Below are 26,344 nucleotides of genomic sequence, written 5' to 3' on the forward strand. Positions count from 1 at the left end.
GCTATGATATGGGCAGGTCTTTAAGGTGTGCACACAGAAGGTCCCTCTAGTGTAATGGTGAATTTTTGTGAATTAGGCTTCTAACACTCCCTTACTGAAGTGGCATGCTACTATAGAGAACTATCTACCATGTGCAATTTAAGCAACCCTGTTTGTTAAGCTAGGAATGTTTCAGCCTTATGCCTACAGCACTAGCCTATAATCAGGGTTGTGTACTCTGCAGCACATCAGCTCAAAGCCAGCAGCAATATTGATTTATTCCATCACTATCCCTTGTTCCTGCTCATCCTCAAACGGACACAGCTACCCCCAGAACTAAGCAATGATGTGACAGATCAGTTGCCAGGAAGCAGTCACCTTCCCCAGTACCATAAAAGAGAATCTATCAGAGGGGCTGCTGAAAGCAACAGTAAGATGGGCTGTGTTAGAGGCACAGCCCCCAGACTTAAGGGATTGTTACACGCCCTCAGCCCAGGCTTTTAGGGTTTCCTCAGAACCAGTCTGTGGTACTGCCAGACACTTCAACACCAGAACTCTTAGGCCCGGCTCAAAGTGTGTCAGGTCAGACTGCAGTACCAAGAGCACCTCCATCTGTTAAGGACCAGACAGCAGTTAAGCTACAAGTGCACTGAACACCACAGCACTCTCCTTCAGGGAAGCAGCTGATACATGGATAACACCTGAACTACAGTGTCTTTCCTTGGATTATTTGAGTCAAGTCACCCTCAGAACATCCCAGGGAGCCAGTCATAAAAATTTTGCTGGACTCCCATATTCCTGGGTATGATAGTCTTTCACAAATACCAGCTCAGCCTTCAGAATATCCTCCCTTCTCAGAATTCATCCTCATAGGTACCTAGCAGTGATCAGTCACCAAACCCTTGGCCACTCAATCTCAGGTTAAGGGTCACCCTGAATAATTATTCTAGGATGAGGAATACTTGTGGCACTTCAGAGACAAATTTATTTGGGCATAAGCTTTCATGGGCTAAAACCAACTTCATCAGATGGATGCAATGGAAGATATAGTAGGAAGATATATATATATATACACACACAGAACATGAAAAAATGGGTGTTGCCATACACACTGTTACAAGACTAATCAATTAAGGTGGGCTATTAGCAGGAGGAAAAAAAACAAACACTGATCCAGAAGTCATCTACTCCAGGACAGGCCCAACAAAGAAAGTAACAGAATGGCACTAGCTGTCACCTTCAGCCCCCAACTAAAACCTCTCCAGCACATCAAGGATTTACAACCTATCCTGAAGGACAATCCCTTACTCACAGATCCTGGGAGACAGGCCAGTCCCCACTTACAGACACCCCCCCGAAACTGAAGCAAATACAAGCAACCAAACAAAAACACTAACCCAGGAACCTGTCCTTGCAACATAGCCCGTTGCCAACTGTGTCCACATATCTATTCAAGGGACACCGTCATAGGGCCTAATCACATCAGCCACACTATCAGAGGCTCATTCACCTGCACATCTACCATCACGTTCCAGCAATGCCCCTCTGCCATGTACATTGGCCAAACCACAGTCTCTACGCAAAAGAATAAATGGACACAAATCAGACATCAAGAATTATAACATTCAAAAACCAGTCAGAGAACACTTCAATCTCTTTGGTCACTCAATTTCAGACCTAAAAGTCACAATTCTCCAACAACAAAAAACCTTCAAAAACAGACTCAGAGAAACTGCTGAATTGGAATTAATTTGCAAACTGGACACCATTAAATTAGGCTTGAATAAAGACAGAGTGGATGGGTTACTACACAAAGTAAAAACTATTTCCCCATGCTAATTTTTTCCCTACTGTTACACCTTGTCAACTATCTGAAATGGGCCATCCTGATTATGACTAAAAAAGGTTTTTTTTTTCCCTCCTGCTGATAATAGCCCACCTTAATTGATTAGTCTCTTTACAGTTGGTACGGCAACAACCATTTTTTCATTATCTGTGTATATATCTTCCTGCTGTATTTTCCACTGCATGCATCTGATGAAGTGGGTTTTAGCCCACGAAAGCTTATGCCCAAATAAACTGGTTAGTCTCTAAGGTGTCACAAGTACTTTTTTTTTTTGCTGATACAAACTAACAGCTACCACTCTGAAATCTATTCTAGGATGTGTGCAGTGTAGTTGTAGCCATGTCAGTCTCAGAATATTGAGACAAGAACTGTTGATGGAGTAACCCTTCACGATTACTTTAAAGATTAAAAGGAGTGATTAGCATGTTGCATCTATATTTTCCCTAGAAATGTAATTTTTTTAATCTAAACCTCTACAGGTACCATGAATTTATTAAAAAAATTGGCATGATGGAATTTGGAGTGACTTCACTCCCTCAGTTTCAACTGGCAGTAGCAATTCTAAGCTTGCTTAGCATGATTTGAAACAACTCACTGAACATGTTGGACATTCTCATGTTCTGTCCTTCCCCCTCCAAGCTTATTTTTCTTGGACAGGGGCATCACATAATTCTCCAGTAAAATTTAAGTCCCTTGGAAGTAAGCAATGCTTGCACTTTAGGAGATTCTTCCATTAAGGATTATTGTTCCTCAGGCTTAATAGTCAAGGACAGAAAATGCGGTGTGTCCAGTGTCAAAAATCAAAACAAATTCAAGATGGTCTAGTATCAGAAAAGCAATATTTATTGCCTTGCTTTATGCATAAAATGCTATTTATACAGTATTAAACCAAGCAATCCACTGATTTAAGTTTAAAATTTATACACAAAAAAGTAATGATACAGAACATTCAGCTGACCGCTGTTTCGCCAAATTTTGAAAGGGTCTTATTTTGAAGCTTTTGCCTCCGAAGGGTTTTCCCCAGTATCCAATGTCTTCAGCAATCTGAAAAGGCCAGCTGCTTCTCGTATCCGACTGAACTCAATACAAAATGCCTGCACTTCTATAAACAAGTCCTGTACATTAATAATTTTGTTCCGGATCAAAGACTGGAGGAAGACACAAACGAGACGTACCAGGCGGTTCTGAAACAGAAAAGGTCTGGCTTTAATATCTGAAAATATGCCCAAGAAATTCTGTTGAAGAGTCTGACCCTTTGTACTGGTATTTTGTGACAATTCAACTAGAATTAGTTATATCAGTTTACCAACCTTTTCACTTCAAGATTTATACAATCTGCATTTAGCCCTTTATTTTTCCCGTCTGCTGCCCTATAATGAAATGTTAAGGATAGGGAGCTGGACATGCTCTTCAGTCCTGCATGACATTTTTTTTACTGATTGTACGAACTAGGTCCTACCACTGTACACTTACTTTATACGTAGGTGGCATGGCTACCTCTTGGGCAAAAACTTGGATCTGAATACAAGATTTCCACAATAGAGTGACTCAAGAGGATATTAAATATATGTACTGAGCATTAAGGATAACTTAGTCATTACTTTTAGGAAAAAGAACTCATTTTAAGAGTAATGTTTCCTAAAAGAAATTATTGCAGAATAATTTCTCATGCTAGAGGATGTAGAATTTGTGGATTTTTTCAGACTGGGAGGAATTTTAAAAAGCTGGGAGCCATGCCAAACGCAGGGCAAGAAGGTTGGAAATACAGGGTGCTGCCTCATTTGCTAAGGTTTTGAAATGTCACACATTAGCCCTGAGAGCCATTTTGTTTCCACTTCAAGTGTAATTCTTTTTTGCATAGCGTGTCCTTAGAAACAGAATGCCTTCTGTTTATTTTGGTAACTGTGGGCACTTCCCTTTGCAGTACTAAAAAGTGCAGGAGATTCTGGAGTGTTTCTCTGATGACAAAGCACAGCGCTATGCAGAAATAAAGTTAGAAGTGGAAGGATCTGGAAGCTTGAGGACAGGGAGAAGAGGTAAAAATCTAATATGTGGATGGAAAGAAGGGTACCAAGTGAGAGATCTGACTCTCTCTGACACCATATAAAGTCCTGAATAATGTAAGGGAAGCACTGTACAACTACTTTTCTACTGAATGCATGAAGTACTCTGCAGAAAATTAAGACTACTACCTGTGCGCCTATAAAAATACTGAAGGAACAACCCCTACTCAATCATATGCTTATTAAACATCAGAATTTCATTAAAGCAGTATTTTACTTCTTGAAGTCACAATTTGTAAAGAGGGAATATGTGAATTCCCAATGTAGTCACCTTATTAAATCTCACTACTGAAGATGCCTCATCTTGACTTTTAACCAAGTCATTCTCAAATACCCACCTGCATGTATTTATCCTTAATTTGTTCACAGGTAGAGATGCAATTGGAGATATAAAGGTGAATAAATTCAGGAGGGAGATCAACTGCTGTAGTAAGCCTGTTAAATGTAAAACCCAGCTGATTAATGTACAGATAAAGCAGCAAATTAATCATCCATAGTACCATTAAACAATGGACAAGTATAGTTACCCTCATAATTCAAATTTGTATACGATTCATCGACAATCCACTGTAATGTCTAAGGGAGTTGTCAAAAGACCATAACTCCAAACATTTTAGTTATGTCCAATAAGTGTGTTGCACTAGCCGGACACCAACATCAAAAGGCAAATCTATTTTTACATCAAGTGCAATACAGAAATTGGTTTTATTTAATGTTACTCTCTAGATGTCTCCATGCAGGAGGCCTACATCAAAGGCACCCATGTGATCTTTACTGTCCAATAAGCAGATGCACTTCTTACACCCTACAGAAGCTAGTGATGGGCACTGCATGCAGAGCAACAGAAACTCTCAAGTTACTTATCTGAGTAGATTAGAGCTTATTTGAGTGACAATTTCATAGTGTAGCAAGCATCAAATGCAACTGTGTATATCAGCATCAGAGGTCAAGTTCTAGAAGCTGGAACACTTCTTCTAAAATACACATCTGGAACAGCATTATTTTGTGCTTCAAAAACGTTAGTTTGCCTTAGTTTTTTTCAGGGTTCTAAATTTAGAAATCATGGGAATTAGAACATCATTAATATCTGGATTTCAAAATAAGTTCAAAAGACTTTAAATGACTAAACATGTTAATCACACTATTGGTGTGAAGAACCAGAAGTGTCTCACCAAAGAGCGAGCTAGAGAACATTTTTTTAAAATACGAGAAAGCAAGAGAGCTTGTGCTTTCAGAATAGTGCTATAGACATAATATCTTCAATCACGCAATACATGTACTATACTAATGGATCATTAAGGTGTACAACTGCCATCTGACTTGTTTGAAGGGGACTTTTAAGTTGTTTTCAAGTTGTTTCAATACCCACAAAGTAAGAGAGGTACTACAACTAAGGAATGATCTTACATCACATTTGAAGTATGCCAGTTAGATGCAGTTCTGCAAGATGCTCCAGCTTGCACTAGACTGCTGTGCAACCAGTATGGAACTTTGCTGGATCACAAAGGTTTTGGCTTTTTAATGAAGTGGTTCGGAAGACTGGAGCATGTAGGTCAGTAGGTGTCTTATCATAAGACTTTGCAAGTGTTTTTTATATCCCACAGGACATTTACTTTACCTGATTTCCCTCACCTCAAACTTCCCTTTTGACACTGCCAACCATTTTAAATTTTATGTAAAACTCCTGCCCTGTATCTTTTGTGGGGAGGACCCTGCCTGCATCAGAACTGATGTGATTTTCACTGTGCGGGGGGGGGGGGGGGGGGGGGGGGGGAGGGGGAGGAGACGACGACGACCAGAACACCTGTGATCTTCTGTGGTTGTACTAGACAGGAGTGGGAACCATTTACCTACAGCCATTCCTTCCTAAAGCAGAGCAGAGGCCCTAGCAGCTTGATGGCTACTACCTCGAAGTGGGTAGAACTGTCAACTCGGCAGCTTTAGGGAAGGCTTGGTACTTATACTGTGCACCTGAGGACTGATTCATCAACATTGCAGAAATGGAACCAGGTGTTTAACAACTCCTTGAATAGTATGGAACGCTTCACAAATTTGCGTGAATAGTTGAAAGACCAAGAGATGGGGAAGAAGTTCCAACTACTTCTCATTTAGCTTGTAGCCTCTGGGAAACTTTCAGGTTAAATACTTAAAACATTTTACTCAGGAGACTAATGCAGATCAGTGTTAGCAGTTTTTCTTTTTTAAACATCCAGAAAAGTAGTCTGCAGTGCTGAAGTGGGGACAGGAAGGAAGAAAACTACAGGGTTTGGCATGAGGGGAAGAAGAATTAGGCTTCTCATTCAAAAACAGTTCCTTAATGCATGAACATACAAGCAAGCTACATATCACTACAGTAACATTTAATCATGGGTATGAAACCCAACTGGTCAATTACAATAGATCCGGAAGTCAACATCCAAGCCTATTATAATAAAACTTCTCAGAACATACTTATCTGACAGTAGTTTGTCCCAACTAAGCAAATTTGAGTACATCTCTGATGCCAGAAGCAAAAAAAAAAGTCAGCTGTATTATAGGTGGGGTTGGTAGCACTTCAGAGTAAGGTAGCACTACCCTTCCCATTAAGACCCTGTTTTCAGTTGCTTATAACTTTGCCAAACTTTAATATTTGGGCTGAAATTTTACATGCTGGATGTCTACACCTCAGCTTGGTTTTTTTTTAAACGTTAACCAAAATAATTCAGCCATTTCCAAGAATGAGACAAGGGAAAAATAAGTTTTGCCCATGTTAAAATATTCTGGTGACCTTTTCTCTGATGCACTCCCCTGCCCCCATGCTTTGGAACAGGGACTTGAAATTTTGGCAGGGGGTGACCTTCATGTCAAACACTCAAGAGTCACAAAATACCTGATTTAAGGTTGCCTGTGCAGGCTTAATTTGGCTCCCTTGTGTGTATGCATTATGATACAGTATTTTTTCCACAAGACCCCTGGTTCATTTAAGGCACAGGAAGGATGATGCTCACTAAGTGAGCAGAGCAGCTGTTCAATATTTTGTTTTATACTCATTGTTCACTATGTGGCCCTTGGGCCTTAAGTCTTATGTACTGCATACTATTCAAACCCTCCTCTGAATGCTCAGCACTTCTGCAAATCAAGTCAGGCACCCAGAAAATGAAGAACACACAATTAGTGACGACCTGCGAAGGGTTTGGTTCAAGTGACTTGTGTAGCATCACACAGGAACTCTGGCTGAGGCAGAATACAATTCTCCAACTGCCTTAACTATGAGGTCATCCTTTCTCTTCACTACACACCTTCCAAGTTCTGCAACAAATGAGGCAGGGTTCTAGATAGTCTGTTTCACTACACAGCCCTGATTCCAATCCAGAGCAAGTACATCCCGTGCACTGAAGGAGGTGGGGGTCCTGTGGAAAAATTGTATGTGATCATGTAAATAAAGACTATCAACGTACAGGCACAAGGGGGCCCAATTAAAGCTGCACAGACAACTTTTATTCTGGCATTTTCAAACTCTCGAGTGTGACTTTGCAATTTAATCTAGTTTGTGTGTTATGTAAATAAAAACAAAGAAATGCCCCTGCATAACAGTTCTGTTGTACCCATCGTATGCAATGGAGCTTTCGCTCTAGAAGTTTACAGCATCCATAAGCGTAGCATTATACAGAGGCATCAAAATCCATTGCTGTCAGTGTCTCTAAGTAGACTCTCTTAAAAGTAACACATGATCTAGCAGAACCTTCTGTTAAAGAATCACTGCACTGACTCCAGATGTAGGACTTTTCCCTCTATAGCAGGTGGCACATCTCTCCAGCTGACTGAATGAACAAGAACTGTGTGTTTCTTGTTGCTCCTGTTCATTCTGCCTGCTGCAAAACAGTAGAGATAACAGGGGAGGCGTCTGAGGAGAGAGAAAGCGAGAAACAAGGAAACGAGATCATAACTTTACCCTGGAAGAAGCAGTACTTCCTCAGACTCACACTAGTAGTAGTTTTGGTATTAAAATGCTCCCAGATTGTATTTCCATAAACTCTAGGCAAAAACGACAATCTCACCCTTCACATGCTCTTGTTGACATCTTCTGATTCTTCTCTTCCACCCCAAAAAAATCATTCCAGTTAAGATGAGCTGCTGTAAAATCTCTCTATTAGTGCTTCCCCATAGGCCTCAGGAGTATCAGTACAATACTATTCTAAGAGGACTAAAAATGGCATTGAAATCTGTCTCCAATTTCAATATCAAAGGTGATCAATTTACAAGTGAAGTTTTTTCACTACTCCTCTACAAACTTTACATAGCAATGAGCGGCGGGGCTGTTTCATTGTTGTGTAGACTTCTGGGATGGGGATAGAGCCCAACCTCGGAAGTCTACACAGCAATGAAGCAGCCCCACAGCCCCTTTGCTGTGTAGACAGATATACCCTAGGAGAAGTTACGTTCTTTATTCCACACACACACACACACGTTAAAAATGGTCAGTGACCTAAATTAAACCGAATGAAAGCAACGGTACCTGATGTAACTGAATGGAATAATTCCGATGCACAATATGAAATAGAATCTGTCTCAGTCTTGCAGGACTAACAGTAAAAACATGAACATTTACCACTTGTGTCAGGTACAGAGTACACCAGTGGAACAGATTTGTTAAATAAGCTAGTGCCATTTCTACAGTCTATTCTGGAAAACAACAGTAACTAATACTATTTCTGAATCTAATTATTGCAAGACCCCAGAAGTGCACTATTCTGTCATTTTGTGCATTCCTTTAGCAGATAAGTATGGCAATATTAAAACGTTTACGGCTTATTGATTAGCAAATCTTGAAATGTTAAAGATAGATTTTTTTTTTTTAAAAGGATACATTGTCACTTTCTCATATGAGTGCTGTTATTCATAGAACTAGCTGCTCTCTAATAAGGATGCTTTTGTATATTAGATGGTGGTTATTAGGCAAAAACTCAGTTTAAAAGTTTGTGGTGATCAGATAAATTTTCATAAAGCTGTGAAGACTGAAAAAAGCTTATTCCTACTAAAAGTGTTCTCTTGATGTACACAGATGATACACAAAGAAATTTTACATATAAATAATTGTCAAGTTCAACATGAAAATGAGAGAAGCCACAACCATTCAAACTAAATACATTCACTGTCACGTGATTTGATTTACAACAGCACAGAAGAGTTGATTTTCTTTAGATATATAAATGTAGAAAAGTAAGAAACTTCTAGTTAAGCATAACATTCTACTGAGATTGCCATTAACCCAATAGAACTACACTTTTTTATTAAGAGGTGGGATTCAATGTGAATTTCAAATAAGAAGCAAGATTTCAAGATTTGCCCTATTTCATTTGCAGAACAAAATGGCGGACACAACACTCATATCACAGAGGCAAAACCACTACTACGCACAGCCTTGTTTTAAGATATATTGCAAAATTATTTCTATGAATACTCCTACTGAAATGAACTGTGCCTCTCATGTTAGTGGCATTTCATGAAGAAGTGTTTATTACTTTGTTTGAATTAATTAGCAATATTACACCTTTCATTGAATAAACCCTTAAAAGGGATGAAACTAACTTGACATACAGGCAGTTTTGAATGATAGTGTTCAGACTTCTTTTGGCAAGAGGACAGGTAATTCAAAGCTGCTTCACTGCATTTTAGTGAGTCTGCTTATATAGTATAAATTGGTATATTTAGTCAGATGAGTTCAGCACTTTTCCAGCCAATGATTATGTCCTATGGTAAAAGAGCATAGAGGAGTCTTCTCTTCCCCCTTCTTGCTTTAATATGTCTGATTTGTGCACAAGGACCATCTTTTTCAGGCCAAAACCTATTTCAATGAAATTTGACAGCTATTTCCTAAACTCCTGCTAACTTTGGTACCCTTTAGGGGCACAGTGGAACAAGCTACTTTTCAAATTTGACTATACCACTATGCATAAAGCCACAATCAGTAAAACTCATCAGGTACTTCCTGTGAAACATTATGCTTTCATTTTTTTAAAAAACTGCACTGATCAGAGCACTCCAGTGCGAGAACTCACAAAGATAAGTTTAGATTTAAGAAGACAAGGAACACTTACCGATTTACAACTTCCATTGAATGTAAAGACATGTCCATGTTGACCAGGACAGAAAAATACTCTGTTATCTGACTGGACTGCATTAGCTTAAGCAACATTTCTATAGCAACTAAAGGATTATTTTCCACCAGGTCAGGCAGTTTGGCAGGAGTGAGGCCAATGTGGTAAACAAGCTTGGGGTCCTTTTCTAATTCTCCAAGAAGCTATAAAAAAAAAACAACAACATCATTTTAAATTTGAATTAAACTGTACATGGTTGACCACACAAGGTGAACTAGAAACCTAGCCTGGATTTTATTATGACTTAGTTTAATAAAATATTCTGCCTTGTGCAGAAATTCCAGTGATCTGAAGAACGACTCCAAGTTTCCTGTAATTGTCAACAGGTTCTGCATTTTTTACAAAAATGATGTAGCCTGCAAAACAAAAGCAATAATCCATCTATATTATACAAAAGGAGAATAATTCTAGCCACTTGGATTTAAGTATTTCTTCTTATACATATTTTGTTTTCTTCTAATATTTCAGTTTCTGCCCCAGGGCAACTGCACAGAAAAGCCTTTAAAAGAAGCTAGGGTTTGAAGCTCATGGCAGTTAGTAGCCTTGTATGTTGTGGAAAAAATTAAACCCACATAATCCAAGTTTCATTTTTATCTCTTGCTCTAGCTCTTTCGTTGAACCGGAAAATACATTGTTTAACTGACCTTACCAACAACTTTGATAAGTTATCTTAGACAGAAAGAGATAGTTGTTCTAGAACATCTCTCTCCTTATACAGTACAATGATAAGAGTAAGACCCATTGAAGTCAGTAGTAACACTCCGACTAACTTCAGCCAGACAAGATTAGGCCCTTAGCATTTCTAAATAAACATCTTATTGAAAGCCTCTGCCAAACCTGAAACAGCATTACTGCAACAAGGTTATCCTAGCAGGGAAATACTGTTGCTAGTTACTAGTCACATTTTCCATTTGTTCAGCTAATGTCTATCTGCTGTTTCTACACACACTGCCAAGTTTTAAAAAATGCTTTCCTCACCTGACCATACACAAACCAAGACTCCGGAATTTTGGTATTGAGACAAGACAACTCAAACAATATTGAGATTTCCTAAATTTGGAGACAGTTTTAAGCAAGTCCACTCCTTGGCAGGACAAATCTTCAAACTTCTGGAGTGCCCACAGACAGATTAGTGCTCTACACAGGAGTTTAGACAGTTTAAATCTTGTAGTGACACTTCCATCTTAGCACCTCGGGCTACTGTTTGTTTTGAATTCCATCATTCTGCTTCACTGGGTCTGCTATGTGACTATTTTAATTTTATGTAATATAAATAGGTGTGGAAAGATTAGATTTTTTTATCATCTGTATATGTTGATTTCACCATATATACAACAACGCAAAATATTTCCATCAATGATAACTGAAATGTACAGATAGGCCAACTTAGAACAATGCTGCTTGAGAACTTAAGAGTTTGATTTAAGGATATTTACTTTGTATATTTTGACATGTGATGCTGACAATTTATGTTTTAATGGTTATGAAGCTTTAACTTTTTGAATCTCAAAATCTACTGTCATTAAATAATTACTGTCTGACCCCAAATGTTCACAAATATAGGAAATTATAAATTGATAAAAAATTTAAAAATGCTTAAATAAACAAATATTGATATTATCCACTGAAATTATTTAAAAAAATTGAATTCTGTCATCCCCAAATATAATGAGTTGAGTACTATTTAAGTCATTTAATTTGACCCTAGTTTTCTAAAATGTATGAAATACAAGAACATGCATAGGAAAGATTAGAAGGGAGGGCAGCTAGCACATAGTACCCACCTGTGTTTGCTGGGGAGAGGACAAAGGACTTTTGAAAGCCTTAGCCATGATGCGTTTGATCTCCACTCCAGTGCTGTTTTTAACACACATTGACTTATCCCACTGAATTGCATGATCTGGCTCTATTGGGTTTAACCAAGCCAGCTCATCCTCACAAATATGGAGTGGAGGTGGTGGCCGGATAAACTCTGGTCGAAAGTGACCTGAAAGACAATGTTGTGAAGATTTGTTTCAAAGGAAAAGTAAAGAGGTGAAGTCCTTTTCGTATTACTCAATGAAAAATCATTTTACATTTAGAAGGTTATTATACTGTATATTTAATATAAGGTTGACAATAGCAATACCTCTCTCCCTCCCACAACTGTAATACTTTTCAACGTACAATCAGATGAATTTGTTTTTACTGGAGTTTTGTACTATGACGTATGAGCTTGGTCACATACAATCCAATCTACAGAAAAGTAGCTCAACACATCATTTATATCACTCCTTAAGTAATTGTGCCAAAGACTACAGAAACTTAAGAGTAAACAAAGATGCACATACTTTCTATAGGTGGTTTTGGTCCACTCACTAAAGCTTCAGTGATCTGTGAGGCAACAGAGCTGTCAAAACCAGAATTTGAGGAATCTGGGTCAGGATCGCTGAGAATGCTGGGGAAGCTAGCTTTGCTCTGTGTTGGCAACTCAGACTGACGCTCTGAAAAAAAGTTCAGCCCATGATATTAAAGCATACAACCAAAATACAGATGTCAGGAATACTAAAAGTAGCAGGAGACAATCTGAGCTTTAGAACAGCACTGGCTTAAAGAGACAGTGTTAACATGAAATCTAGTTCAGGTTTGTAAACGGTGGGCCATGGAGCATTTGCTGGTGGTGTGCAAAGAGTTGATTGGTCGGTCACATGGTGTTGGCTCTCCTCCTTTCCACTTCCTAAAACTGCATTAGATAGCTAAAAATACTAACACTTTCCCAGTATTACTTTTCCATGAAAACAGCAATTGTTGTATTTGTCACAAGGATTTACATAATTGCAAATGGGAGCAATGCAGTGATCGACTGGGAATGGGTGAGAACATAAGCTATCTGTGAGAATCCTCTGGGACAGTGGTTCTCAAGTGGGGGGCTAAGAGCTGTTTCAGGAGGCCACGCCCTCTGAGGCAGGAGCCCCGGCACCCTAGGATTACCATATGTCCGGTTTTCCCCAGGCATAGCCTCTTTTGATTCTCCACTGTCTGTCTGAGCAGATTTTTTCAAATCAGAGGCTATATCCGGGCTTTTGCAGAGCCTCACTGGTTCCTTCCCTTGTAGCTGATGAGGCAGGATCTGGCAGCTGTGAGGGACCAAACAGCTTCACAATGCAGCATGTCAGCCTCATGCTGCCAGATCCTGAACCCTTTCTCTAGGGAGCAGCTCCAGTTGGGGCTGCATTTCGCAACAGGTGAGCTAATCCCATGCTGCAAGGCTGGTGGGAAGGGCAGAAAGAGGACAGGCTGTGGCTGTTTCCAGGGAGGAGCTATGTGCAGCTGCTGGAGGTGAGAGACAGGCTGCACCAAGTGCCCAGGAAGCATGGAAGGGGAGTGCAGAGGTCAGGGTAGAAGGGGCACAGGAGGGTTAGGGGACTCCTCCTTCCTGCTCCCCCTCTGCCTCCGCCCTCTGGCAGTGCCTTCTTTTGGGGAACCTGAAACATGATAACCCTAAATGGGGCCAACGCCCCAAACCCCGGTGCCCCGCAGGGCCCTGAAGTTTTTAATAGTATGTTGGGGGGAAGGGGAGGGTTCAGAAAGAAGGTTGAGAACCCCTGCTCTAGGATGTGACCTAGCTTATGGAAAGAGTTAGAATCCCAGATCTAGTCAGTTTCAAAAAATGAGTTTGGAGTAGTTTTTCATGCACTATTCTTGCCAGACTTGTCCCCCTGCCAATTGTGTTTTTACAGTCACATTTCTCTCTCCCTCCCCCCGCTTTCCCCACTGTTGTGTGAAGACCCACACAAACAGACATTCAGACTCTACAATAATGGGGGCCATAAGAAAATCTAAATCAGAGGTAAAAGATTTTTCGATGTGGACTGTGTTTTTAGTGATGTTGCACAGACTAACTACCTTCCCCCATCTGTTGTCGCAACATCCCAGTAGCAACTACAGCAATTGCTTACATTGAAAAAATATATATTAGGAGTCTAATATAAATTAAAATTTTATGCATCTGGAAGTGAGCCAGCAGCATGGGACATCCAGCACTATCTGGACTACAGTTGTAAGCAAGAATTGTTCAGAGGTGGACAATGCCCCTAAAAAGGCCAAATTACACAGCATAGAAAACAAATTACACAGTACTACTACTAAATCCAGTAGATATTCTTTGTTACTGCAAAGCTGCTTACAGAGAAAGGAAAATAGGTTTTAAACTTATAGATACATTCTGAGAAACCATAACATGGCTTCTGTCATAGGAGCACTCAAACAAGTTGAGGACTTGGGAGTAGCTGACCCTTTATTCCTAATCCTAAATTTCAGGCTCCAACTTTTATGACCTCTGTAGTACTGTGAAAAAGGATGTCTTTACTTTCTGTCACCCTGATCAGTTCATTTTAAAATAGGTCAACCTTACTTCACAAAAGTCAGTAGCTGACTAACAGATGCCAGCCCCACAGCATTGCTAACAGACTCCATCTGCAAGGGGAAGTCTAAGTATGTGCTTATATCTAGTCATTCAGGGAGTTTTCATCCTTTTGTAGGCATTTTTTATATAGCATGCTCCTTAACAGATTCAGCCTCTAATAATTTGAAGCTTGAAATCTTGGTCCCATAACTAATACAGCTCTTGTTTTGTGCCCAGCAGTCACTGAAGAGAGACACCGTACTGAAATGAAACTACTGCTTCATTTTCTGTGTAACTGAGCTTGTATACTGCCTCTACCTACACCGAATTTGTTTATACTTTCCCCTTTATTTAGAACCTGGTGAGCTAGTACTCAGAGCTTTTCTCTGCAGAAACGTTCTTCATGCTAGATATGGCCCCCTAATTATCTAGTGTTCAAAATTTTAACTGAACCCCTTCCCAAAAATAGACTCAATGTCAGATAACAGAACTCTCTTCCACAGATAACGGTAGCCTGCGGAGTCCAAAGGCTTTTTTGTAAGTGTATTTCCTATGGCTGGCAAGGGAGCAAGCATGAACCTTTGCCATCAAAGCAAAGGAATAAGCAGAAGTTATTAAGTTTGCAAAGTACCTGGTGATTTTCTGTTTTATTTTATCTGAATATTGACTCACTGAACTAATTTGGTAGGATATTTTTCCTTCAAGGATATGTATGATATACTTGAATACTTCTTTACCAGTTTCTCAAGAAAAGATATTTGATTGCAAAAAATAAAAATCCAATTTCACCAATTTTCAGAATGCTTCTACTGGTTTATAAACTATTTAGAACTTCAGTATACAAGCTTAAGAATTTTTTTTGGAATATTCTTGACCAATTCCTGCACATTACAAGTAATCCAACAGGCTAAATGTCACATCTAAAAGATGAGTAGATATCATTTCAGTTTGGTGGCACTGTGGTGTTCATCTTAAGGTCATAGCTGGTCAACAGTTGATAGTAAATTGTAGGTTTGATTTGGACCCCAGTATTCCCAGACAATAAAGTACCATCGGATATTATTATGAGATCTACAACAGGTTTAGGCCCCAGTCCTGCAATTCAGTGCACACATGAAGTCTCTTGGGCTTGCAAGGAGTCTCCAATGAACTCAGTGAAGCTCCATGTGGTCACTGCAGTCTGCCCACAAGCAGAAGGTTACAGGATCAGGCCAGATCAATTCTTGGGGATTAGGGAAAGCAAAAGCTGTATTTAAAGCAGAATCCTTAATAAAAGAGCTAAAGATTAATTTGTGTATGGGAAGAGCATAAGCTCCTTAACCCAAGCCACCTAAAGTAAAAAAGCTATTCAAAGGCAAGCAGTTGGAGATCTCTATTGTGGTGCTACATTTTTCCTCTTCTGTAAATTGCAGGAAGCTTCCTTTGATTCCTAACGGAAGGTGCTGAAATGTATTGGAAAAAGCAGCTTTGACTACAAGCCAATTACCCTTAACCAACGTAGTCTTCTGTCAAGCTAACCGTATCGAATAAAGGCAGTATTTTGCCAGAAAACTTCCTTTTCCCACCAGCATCAGAAAATGACGTTTTTGGCAGGATAATGATCCAAACAGGCAGAAGTACAAATAAAGAAACAGAAGCAAATTTTGCAAAAACATTCTGCAAATCAGCAGGTTGAAGAGAAGTTAATACTGATCAAACAAAAAAATCTAAACAAAGTCCTTAGGAAACTGTATTTCTGCCCTTTAAAAAAAGCAATTACAGCTGCAAGTCAAATTGTTCATATTTAAATTCTGATTGTTACTTAGGATATTACTCAGAGAAGATCAGATATTAAAGGACAGGATACATCAGTTGTCTTTCCCATATGTAATTTAACATTCAGGATAGTTATCCTGACAGAATGCTTTAAAATTTTTTGAATAGCAGTAAATCTTTGTGAGGTACATTCTAGAACAAGGTCCAAACTTGTCTCTAAAATGAATCCAGGGATATTCTGAATAGGAGAACACCTTTACAAAAGCCATCAAGATTTACAACTCTTACATGACAAGATTGGCTAGGAAAGAGGGACAAATATAAACAAAGTTCTCAATAGCTTTTAAGTTTTTTTTGTTTCACTCTTTTTATACTTTACGGACTACTCAGTTAACTTCTTTTCTACATCTTTGATTACTGGGAAATATATGGACTTGAAACAAGTTATTTTATAAATGGAGAAGCCAGTCAAAAAGGTGATTCCGAGGTGTCAAGACAGCAAGAGCAGTTGCCTTCCTATGAGGCACATAGACAACGGCAGGCATTTATTCAAAGAAACAAATCTTGTCTCTCTCACCAACAGAAATTGGTTCAATAAAAGATATTACCTCAGCCACACTGTCTCTGTTATGAACATGTCAGATCAGAGATAGCCTAAGGTCTCTATGTAGTCAAGTTAGTTATGTATGTGATTTATTGTATAATTTTGTTGTATCCACTACATACAGAATAAGCATTGCACATTCAGCTACTTATTTTTAAAAGCAACCAATATCAATGAATTTGTTCCGTTTTCAAAAATACTACTGGCTTTGTATTTTGAAGACAGGACAAACCAAAATGCATGGAACCTCCAGCAAAAACAGTCAAATTTAGTAATTTGGGGTTCTTAATTTGACACCATTCAAAAAGGACCTGATTTTCAGAGGGCAGGTACACAGCTCTTGTGAAAAATCAGACCCCTTCAATGCATTGTAATTTGGGCACCCAAAGTGTCAAGTCATTTTTGAAAGTTTAAGTCAAAGAATACAGCATTCACAAAAATGCTCAGAAAAATTCAAAGAGGGAGACACAGGACTAAGGCAGGAAAACTCAGGCAATAGGTTGAATATCACACTAATATTTGTCTAATTATCCCAAGATTAGGTATTAAAAACTTAGTTCACAGGATCATAGAATATCAGGGTTGGAAGGGACCTCAGGAGGTCATCTAGTCCAACCCCCTGCTCAAAGCAGGACCGATCCCCAATTAAATCATCCCAGCCAGGGCTTTGTCAAGCCTGACCTTAAAAACTTCTAAGGAAGGAGATTCCACCACCTCCCTAGGTAACGCATTCCAGTGTTTCACACGCTCCTAGTGAAAAAGTTTTTCCTAATATCCAACCTAAATCTTGAGACCATTACTTGAGACCATTACTCCTTGTTCTGTCATCTGCTACCATTGAGAACAGTCTAGAGCCATCCTCTTTGGAACCCCCTTTCAGGTAGTTGAAAGCAGCTATCAAATCCCCCCTCATTCTTCTCTTCCGTAGACTAAACATCCCCAGTTCCCTCAGCCTCTCCTCATAAGTCATGTGTTCCAGTCCCCTAATTATTTTGTTGCCCTCCGCTGGACTCTTTCCAATTTTTCCACATCCTTCTTGTAGTGTGGGGCCCAAAACTGGACACAGTACTCCAGATGAGGCCTCACCAGTGTCGAATAGAGGGGAACGATCACGTCCCTCGATCTGCTGGTAATGCCCCTACTTATACAGCCCAAAATGCCATTGGCCTTCTTGGCCACAAGGGCACACTGTTGACTCATATCCAGCTTCTCGTCCCCTGTAACCCCTATGTCCTTTTCTGCAGAACTGCTGCCTAGCCATTCGGTCCCTAGTCTCAAACAATGGTTATCACATCCTTATAAGACCATACTTGGATTTTTCGTGCTCCAAACTGGCCCCATTTACTATATCCATCTTTCCTACTGTTTCAATCAGTAGCTCCAAAAGTGACCTACTATAAGTGACGACTCACAACCACCACCCTTTTCTCTCTTTCTCCTGCCAAGTGGTCCAAAAGAATCACTTTTACTAGATACAGCCAGCCAAATTAGCCACCTTCCCAATCTGGAGGCAATACAGGAAGTAACAAAAACCTGAATCATCTCAGATTTATAAAAACTACCAAAAATTCAGTTTTAACACCTGGGCTTGCCAAAAGAGATAACTGAAGAAAGAGGTGTAATGGCTGCCTGATAATAAGTTATCCTGTGTTTCTGAATTGGAAACACTGCACAGGATACAAGGGAATAAAATTTAAGCATGAAAACAGCCACCAGAACAAAAGACATGTTTCAGATGTAAAGCCTATTCCTATATTGTAAAAAAAGTGTCTTCACAGCCTCAAAGAAGAAAATTCCATGTATAAAACTTGCTTTTTAAGCCAAATGTAAGGCAGTTAAAAATGCTCTGTGCTTGAAGTTTCTACAGCCTAGAATTATAGCTCAACTTATTTTACACTTAAAAAGAAATATCTCGCTTTCACTATTATCTCAATGAAAAGCTGTCAGGATATACCTAAAATGGTTTGTTATTTCTTACCTGCTAGTGCTAGCTGAAGTCCACTTATATCCACTGACTGGGCCACATTTCCTATATCCATTAAGGCAATCTGTCGAGGAGTCTTCTTGAAGAGTTCTCTAGGAGGAGCCAACATCAGTTGGGAAAGGAAGAATTTTTCTGGTGGAGTTATGGGAGGTAAGAAACCTGAGAAAAACAATTTTCCTTACATGTTACACAGTGGCAATCAATACTTTTCACTTTCTACTGTGAAGGAGCGATGTTTGCTAAACAAACTATGGCACAAATATTAAAATGTATGAATTAGGCTGACACTAAGAATATTCAGTTGTGTTAATGTTTTAAATTAAATCCACGCCTCTGTCTATGTAGCATTTAAATATGAGCAATACAGAATAATTTTGCTTAAACTGTCTAATGCAGTGTTTCCCAAACTTGGGATGCCGCTCGTTCAGGGAAAGCCCCTGGCAGGCCAGGCCAGTTTGTTTACCTGCCGCGTCCGCAGGTTCGGCCGGTCACAGCTCCCACTGGCTGCGGTTCACCACCACAGGCCAATGGGGACTGCGGGAAGCGGCACCGTCTGAGGGACATACAGGCTGCCGCTTCCCGCAGCCGCCATTGGCCTGCAACGGCAAACCGCAGCCAGTGGGAGCCGCGATCGGCCGAACCTGCGGACGAGGCAGGTAAACAAACCGGCCCGGCTCGCCAGGGGCTTTCCCTGAACAAGTGGCGTCCCAAGTTTGGGAAACACTGGTCTAATGAACTAAACCCAGTCAAGGTATCTTTGGTTTTAACTATTAAATCATTTTAGACTTATTTCAACAGCCCTATGTCTCCATTTTTGGGTTGAAGGCTAGGTCACAGCATACCATAAGGGCTAATGAAGCCATCTAAAATTAGTTTAATTATTACAATTAAAAAAACCTAGTTCTTCAGCTGTTACCAATGTTTGGTCATCCATGTTAGTAAAACGTAAGCCCTTATATTGCAATTGCATCTATGAGACCCACGCAGTCATATCAAGCTCTGTTACACTTTGGGGAATAGTTTGAATTTGGGTGCTCCAGAAATGAAAGGCAATTTGATTAAAACTAGGCAAATACAAGGAAAGCTGAACCCTTCTGTAGAGAGCAGTGAATACAAACAGGCCATCAGGGAAGGAACAGAAGAGAAAAATGTGGCATAAGTAGTAAAGAGCTCCCAACCCTTCCCCACACAACTTTTTAAATTTGGTTTTGAATGTCAAGCAGTCTTGATGCATCATTTTGTTTTCTAATTTAGACCAATGATCAATTCTTAACAAATAACAAGCACATTGCTAGTCACAGCCATAATATTCATTGTAGTTTGTGGTGAACAAGTTGCTATTAACACTACAAATTATTCAAAGTGAAAAACTTTTAGAATCCAGTTTACCTGTCACTATTTATAGTTTGATTTTCATTTCAAAGCCAAGAAATACAAATCACATCAGTTTCTCTTTCAGGTTCTTAATGCTGCTGAGTTTGGGCTTCACACACTGCAGGGAATGTTTGTTTCAAAACAACTTTGTTAAAATTATGGAAACATTTATATTAGTCTTGAATGTTTATAAACAAATTTTTATGGAACTTTATTTTTGGGCCAAGTAAAACTGACAGTATCCCTTTGAGACTGAGCAGAACTTGCCTGTTTTCAGAACTTTATAGCTATCAAAAGTGTTAAACAAGATCTCCATTTGTTGTTAAAGCAGAATTTATAATACTCTGTAAATGCTGAATTTTGTACTTTAGCCATTTTAGTTTTCAATGTAAATAAAATTTAAACTTGGCACATCCATACACCTTAGTAAGCACTATAGTAACTTTAATAGAATTTAAAATTTGCACTTTTCAGGTGAAGTTATAAATACTCGAGACTCATTTTGCAGCATGTTATAAATACCTCTCACTGAAATATATACCGAAGGACAATATTTCAAGTAGTCACATCAAAGATAATCGTTCTATTAGCCACCAGTGAATCCACAGAATTTTACTTTCAGCTGAGGGGAAGCTTGGATTTGAAAATCATTTGGATTTAAATTAGTGGCATACAGCCAGTTTATATACTCTCTAGAGCAGTGCTTGTAAAGTTCAACACCCTTTACCCCACATTTTAAACCATGACCAACAGAGCTTGGAGAATACTGAAAAAAAAAGTTTGCTTTAGTATTTAAATGTTCAAACAATTTGACTGTGCTGCTTTCAATAAACATTCTCGAAAATATTAATGAAGTGAACGTTTTGCTGAAAAAGCAAGTTTTAAACTATTAAAACTCAGAAAGAATCCAGAATTCATTTGTATTAGCTCCAGAAATCAGAGGCTAAAAATAACTCATCCAATCAGAGATTAAACATTTTACATGTGACCAATGGGTACAAATGGCTCAGGTTTTGAACACTTAAACAACGAGCTGTTTGCAAACAAGCTATAATCCAACATCTAAAGTTACTTGGCCAAAAAAAGAAAAAAAATCCTGCTTGTTTTTACATCAAAACAGAAGTTCCTTGTATTTTTATTTTCTAAAAAGCTTGACTGGTGCTCCCTCAGCTCCCAAATGCAGGAAAGTGGGGTGGAGCACTGAATCATAGAGGTTTTTGAGGTCAGGCTTGACAAAGTCCTGCCTGGGATGATTTAGTTGGGGATTGGTCCTGCTTTGAGCAGGGGGTTGGACTCACTAGATGACCTCCTGAGGTCCCTTCCAACCCTGATATTCTCTGATCTTTCACAAAAGAACTTTTTTGTTCTTTCCAGTGTTTGTCTGAAACATAAGGTGTTTTTTATGATGTGATTAAATTAGGATTTAATCAAATAACACTGCCCCTCCAAATTCCCCTTCCTTCAGTTCCTCTGGTTTCAGCACCTTGTGATGATATTAATCCCTCCAGTTCTTCAAAGCAGAAAAGCAAACCCTGATAATTCTCATGTCAAATGCTTATTTTTAAGTGATTCAGGCCTTCTTTAATTATCACAAAACAGCAAACAGCCCCCCCTCCTTTCCTTTGTAGGGCAATTTCAAAGACAAAATTTTTAAAAGCACCTCTCAACAGGAGTCATCCATCACTCAGCACACATCACTCCGATTCCCAGTTTGGGGGGCACTAGATTAAAGAAGGGAGGTTTACCTGTTACCGTGCCCCTCAAAAATAAATATCTGGAGAAGAGGTTCCCCTTTCGGCCCCGGATCACACAGAGAGGGCCCTATTCCAGGGATTTATTTGTACTGGGAACAGAGGGGACAGGAAAACCTCACTTCTTGCAAATTCCCCCCTACACAAACAGTGAGACATCTCTTACATGGCTTCAAACAACCACCAGCTCTCCAGTGTTGGGGAATGGAGTTAAGCATGCCTGTCTCTCTTCAGTTTCAGAGTAGCAGCCATGTTAGTCTGTATCCGCAAAAAGAAAAGGAGTACTGGTGGCACCTTAGAGACTAACAAATTTATTTGAGCATAAGCTTTCGTGAGCTACAGTTCACTTCATCGGATGCATGCAGTGGAAAATACAGTGGGGAGATTTTATATACACAGAGAACATGAAACAATGGGTGTTACCATACACACTGTAATGAGAGTGATCAGGTTGGATGAACTATTTCATCCAAACCACACCACATGATCCATTGTCTACAGCCAAGCTCTACGATACAACCGCATTGGCTCCAACCCCTCAGACAGAGACAAACACCTACAAGATCTCTATCAAGCGTTCTTACAACTACAATACCCACCCGCTGAAGTGAAGAAACAGATTGACAGAGCCAGAAGAGTACCCAGAAGTTACCTATTACAGGACAGGCCCAACAAAGAAAATAACAGAACGCCACTAGCCAACACCTTCAGCCCCCAACTAAAACCTCTCCAGCGCATCAAGGATCTACAACCTATCCTGAAGGACGATCCCTCACTCTCACAGATCTTGGGAGACAGGCCAGTCCTTGCTTACAGACAGCCTCCCAACCTGAAGCAAATACTCACCAGCAACCACACACCACACAACAAAAACACTAACCCAGGAACCTATCCTTGCAACAAAGCCCATTGCCAACTGTGTCCACCTATCTATTCAGGGGACACCATCATAGTGTGGCCGTTTGTGATTAAGCCCTATCAGAGGCTCGTTCACCTGCACATCTACCAATGTGATATATGCCATTATGTGCCAGCGATGTCCCTCTGCCATGTACATTGGCCAAACCAGACAGTCTCTACGTAAAAGAATAAATGGACACAAATCAGACGTCAAGAATTATAACATTCATAAACCAGTCGGAGAACACTTCAACCGCTCTGGTCACTCGATTACAGACCTAAAAGTCGGAATATTACAACAAAAAAACTTCAAAAACAGACTTCAATGAGACACTCCTGAATTGGAATTAATTTGCAAACTGGACACCCTTACATTAGGCTTGAATAGAGACTGGGAGTGGATGGGTCATTACACAAAGTAAAACTATTTCCCCATGTTTATTCCCGCCCCCCCACTGTTCCTCAGATGTTCTTGTCAACTGCTGGAAATGGTCCACCTTGATTATCACTACAAAAGGTTTTTTTCCTCTCCTGCTGGTAATAGCTCACCTTACCTGATCACTATCATTACAGTGTGTATAGTAACACCCTTGTTTCATGTTCTCTGTTTATATAAAATCTCCACACTGTATTTTCCACTGAATGCATCCGATAAAGTGAGCTGTAGCTCACGAAAGCTTATGCTCAAATAAATTTGTTAGTTTCTAAGGTGCCACAAGTCCTCCTTTTCTCTTCAGTTTATCTGCTATGTACATTAGTTACTTTAGCCAGAATCCTTCTGATTTTGGAGGGGTAATTTATCTTCATGCACAGCTTCTCGGTTTTCATGGCTTTAATCTAATGCCCCCAAAAAGTAAGAGCCAGAGCAATGTGCACTGCCGTTTGAATGGAGTGGTGCATGACCGCTGTTGAGATGTGTTTTTAAACATGTTTTCTGAACTGCACTGCAAAGGAAAAGGGTGCGTGGTGTTTTATAACGTAGAAAGAAAGCCTGAAAGGCTTATTTTAAAGTGTTTGACCTGAGAATAATCCGGGTTTCTTTTGCTGCTTGCTAGAGGGCAGTTTAGATGAGTGAAGAACTAAGGGGACAGGTACCGAAACCAGAGGCAACGGAGTGTTCTTTGACGAACAACGATGTAACTTAACCTCCAGAAAAACTTTTGTGAAAAATACACACACACACAGCCGAGGGAGGGGGCTGGGGCAGGCTCCGGTCCCGTGGACACAAACCGAAACATCACTCCGCGCGGGGCCTCCTTCCAGCCCCTGCCTGTCTCCCCCGAAAGACTCGGGCCCGATCTCTGCTGAGCGGCCGCAGCCCGGGAGCCACCTCAGCGGCGCGGCCCCCCCACCCATCCACCCCACCCCGGGGAGACCGGGCCTCGCAGCGACGCGACGGCCGCCGAGAAGCGGAGCCGGTTGCTCAGCGGAAACCCCCGCGCCCCGGGCCGGTACCTGAGAGCGGCGGCCGCTCGGCCTCGTCGCCGCGCTCGGGCGCGGGGTTGAGCAGGTGGGCGAAGATGGCGGCGAAGGGGTTGGCGGCCAGCGGCTCGGTGCGGTACATCTCCCAGAGCAGGTAGAGCGCAGTGAGGCGCTGCGGCGGGCTGGGCAGCAGGTCGGGCTGCTGCAGCAGCAGCACCAGCACCGAGCCCAGGCGGAAGTGCTCGGCCTTGCCGAAGTAGTGGTGGAAAGCGCTGGACAGGCCCTCGAAGGTGCTGCCGCCCGCCTCCTCCGAGACGATGCTCAGCAGGCTCGAGAGCTCCTTGGGCGACAGGCTCATCCTGCCCGCCGGGGCCGCCGCGCCGCCCGCCTCCCCGCCGGCGCCGGGGGCCCCCGCCTCCGCTCCCACCAGAGTGCAGGGCGCCGGGCTCCCCCCGCCCCCGGGCATCCAGCTGCCCGCGCGAGCGCGCGTCCACACCCCGGCGGGCCGGCTCCGCACCGCCTACCCCCCACCCCGCCGAGCTCGTCGGGCCGCTGCTGCCGTAAAGCTGCGCGCCGGCTCCGGTACGGCGGTTTTACGACACTGGCGGCCAACGGACCACAGGATTGTTGCCGTTGGAGGGAGATATCGCGGCAGGGGATTGGCCGGCGGCTGCCCCAATGGGAGCCGGAGTGAGGCAAAAGGTCGGCTGCCGCCACCGTAAAGTCGCGCTCCGGCTCTGGCCTGGCGTGTTTAACTTTGCGACACTGTCGTTCAACAAACCAGGCGGTGGTGTAGCGGGGGGCGGAAGGGAGACACAGCGGCAGGGGGGCGGCCGGGCGGCCGCCACCCCCGTGGAAGCCGGAGCAGGCAAGGAATTGGCCGCTGCCAGCGGGGACGCGGCTGGGTGCTCCGCCCAGCGAGGCGGGGCCGCCCCAGGACGGGAGGCGGGGCGATGTGCCGGCTTCTCCCGCCTCAGAGGCCCCCTGGGACCGGCAGTCAGCGGGCGCGAGCTGTGGGAGCAGCCGCCGGGGAGCGGCCGACGCGCGGGGGCTGCTTTAGCCGGCCTTGTATGGGCTGGTGCGCCGGAGCCACAGGCAGCCGCCCATCCAACCCCGTCTTGCTAGCCGGCCCGGCCGCGGTCGCTCGACAAATAACCTGGGGGAAAGGAACCAGGAGTCCTGCCTCCCCGTCCCCTGCGCTTGTTTATTTGCCACCCGCTTTCCTTGCGCTTCAGCAGCTCGCCTCAGGCAGATGCCCACTGCAAACTGAAAAGCGTCCTTGGCAATCTGGCTTGGCAAGAGAACCCTTTCGCAATATATTTGACTGGCTGTGTGATGTTAGTAATTTGAAAGGACGTCTACTTGTTATTGCCCTAGTCAGATCACGATAGGAGCGTATTAGATTGGTTTGTTGACAGCAGGTAAAAGCTAAAGGAAAAAGCCGTATGATTTGATTGTAGAAGTTGTTTTTCGTTCCTTGCTAAAATGGTCTGTTATTGTTTACTACCATACATTCAAATAGAGAAGAACAAGGGAACAGAAATATCCCAGGACCAGCGAACCCCAAATACATTTTGCAAGGGAGGAGGCAGCAGAGAGAACAGGACAGGGAAAGAGACAGAAAAAAGAAAGAGCTACAGTAAAGCGTTTGATTTGCTATAGAGATTGTATTTTAGTTTCTTTCAGCAACCAGACTAAATAGTTAAAAATAGAAGAAACTCTCTACCCAATTATTTTTTTTAGATCCCCTGCCTTATTTTCAAGAACATGCTGGGGAGGGGTGAGTTCCACTCTACAGACAAAAATGAAATTAAAGTACTGCCAGACTTTATTATTCTCAGGAGTCTTTCCTCCTAGATAGGTTTCAGAGTAGCAGCTGTGTTAGTCTGTATTCGCAAAAAGAAAAGGTGTACTCGTGGCACCTTAGAGACTAACCAATTTATTTGAGCATAAACTTTTGTGAGTGACAGCTCGCTTCATCGGCTGCATCCGATGAAGTGAGCTGTAGCTCACGAAAGCTTATGCTCAAATAAATTGGTTAGTCTCTAAGGTGCCACGAGTACTCCTTTTCTTTTTCCTCCTAGATACAAATTCCTGTCCTTGATAGTTTGTCAGGGGTCTTAAACTCAATTTACTTTAGGGCCA

At 41.5% G+C, this 26,344-nt stretch overlaps 1 protein-coding gene across 2 annotated transcripts; it reads right to left on the bottom strand.

Moving 5' to 3' along the window:
• Window positions 1-2,647: 2,647 nt before the first annotated feature.
• Window positions 2,648-24,937, bottom strand: CNOT11 (CCR4-NOT transcription complex subunit 11). Of its 2 annotated transcripts, none has more exons than XM_048857660.2 (7): window positions 24,233-24,916; window positions 18,747-18,911; window positions 12,356-12,508; window positions 11,810-12,012; window positions 9,966-10,168; window positions 4,227-4,323; window positions 2,648-3,009 (listed from the first exon to the last, which is right to left on the bottom strand). In XM_048857660.2, exons 1-7 carry the CDS (start codon window positions 24,663-24,665, stop codon window positions 2,812-2,814), a joined length of 1,452 nt encoding a protein of 483 aa, XP_048713617.1. In that variant the 5' UTR covers window positions 24,666-24,916; the 3' UTR covers window positions 2,648-2,811. The 2 variants fall into 2 exon arrangements, with proteins under 2 accessions (XP_048713617.1, XP_074986551.1); XM_075130450.1 differs by lacking the exon at window positions 2,648-3,009 and adding an exon at window positions 7,610-7,771 and having other exon boundaries at window positions 24,233-24,937.
• Between the last annotated feature and the right edge of the window lie 1,407 nt (window positions 24,938-26,344).

The sequence above is a fragment of the Caretta caretta genome, chromosome 1 (genome assembly GCF_965140235.1).
Source record: "Caretta caretta isolate rCarCar2 chromosome 1, rCarCar1.hap1, whole genome shotgun sequence".
Lineage (NCBI taxonomy): Eukaryota > Metazoa > Chordata > Testudines > Cheloniidae > Caretta > Caretta caretta.

Bases quoted from the DNA above. Each gene is read 5' to 3' on its own strand.
- CNOT11 (XM_048857660.2), bottom strand. From the start codon at position 24,665: ATGCCCGGGGGCGGGGGGAGCCCGGCGCCCTGCACTCTGGTGGGAGCG. The intron at 12,013-12,355 runs GTATGTGCATCT...ATTGTCTTTCAG, and splicing joins ACCAAAACCACCTATAGAAA to GTCACTTTCGACCAGAGTTT. The intron at 3,010-4,226 runs GTGGGTATTTGA...TTTCTGTTTCAG, and splicing joins TTAAGGATAAATACATGCAG to AACCGCCTGGTACGTCTCGT.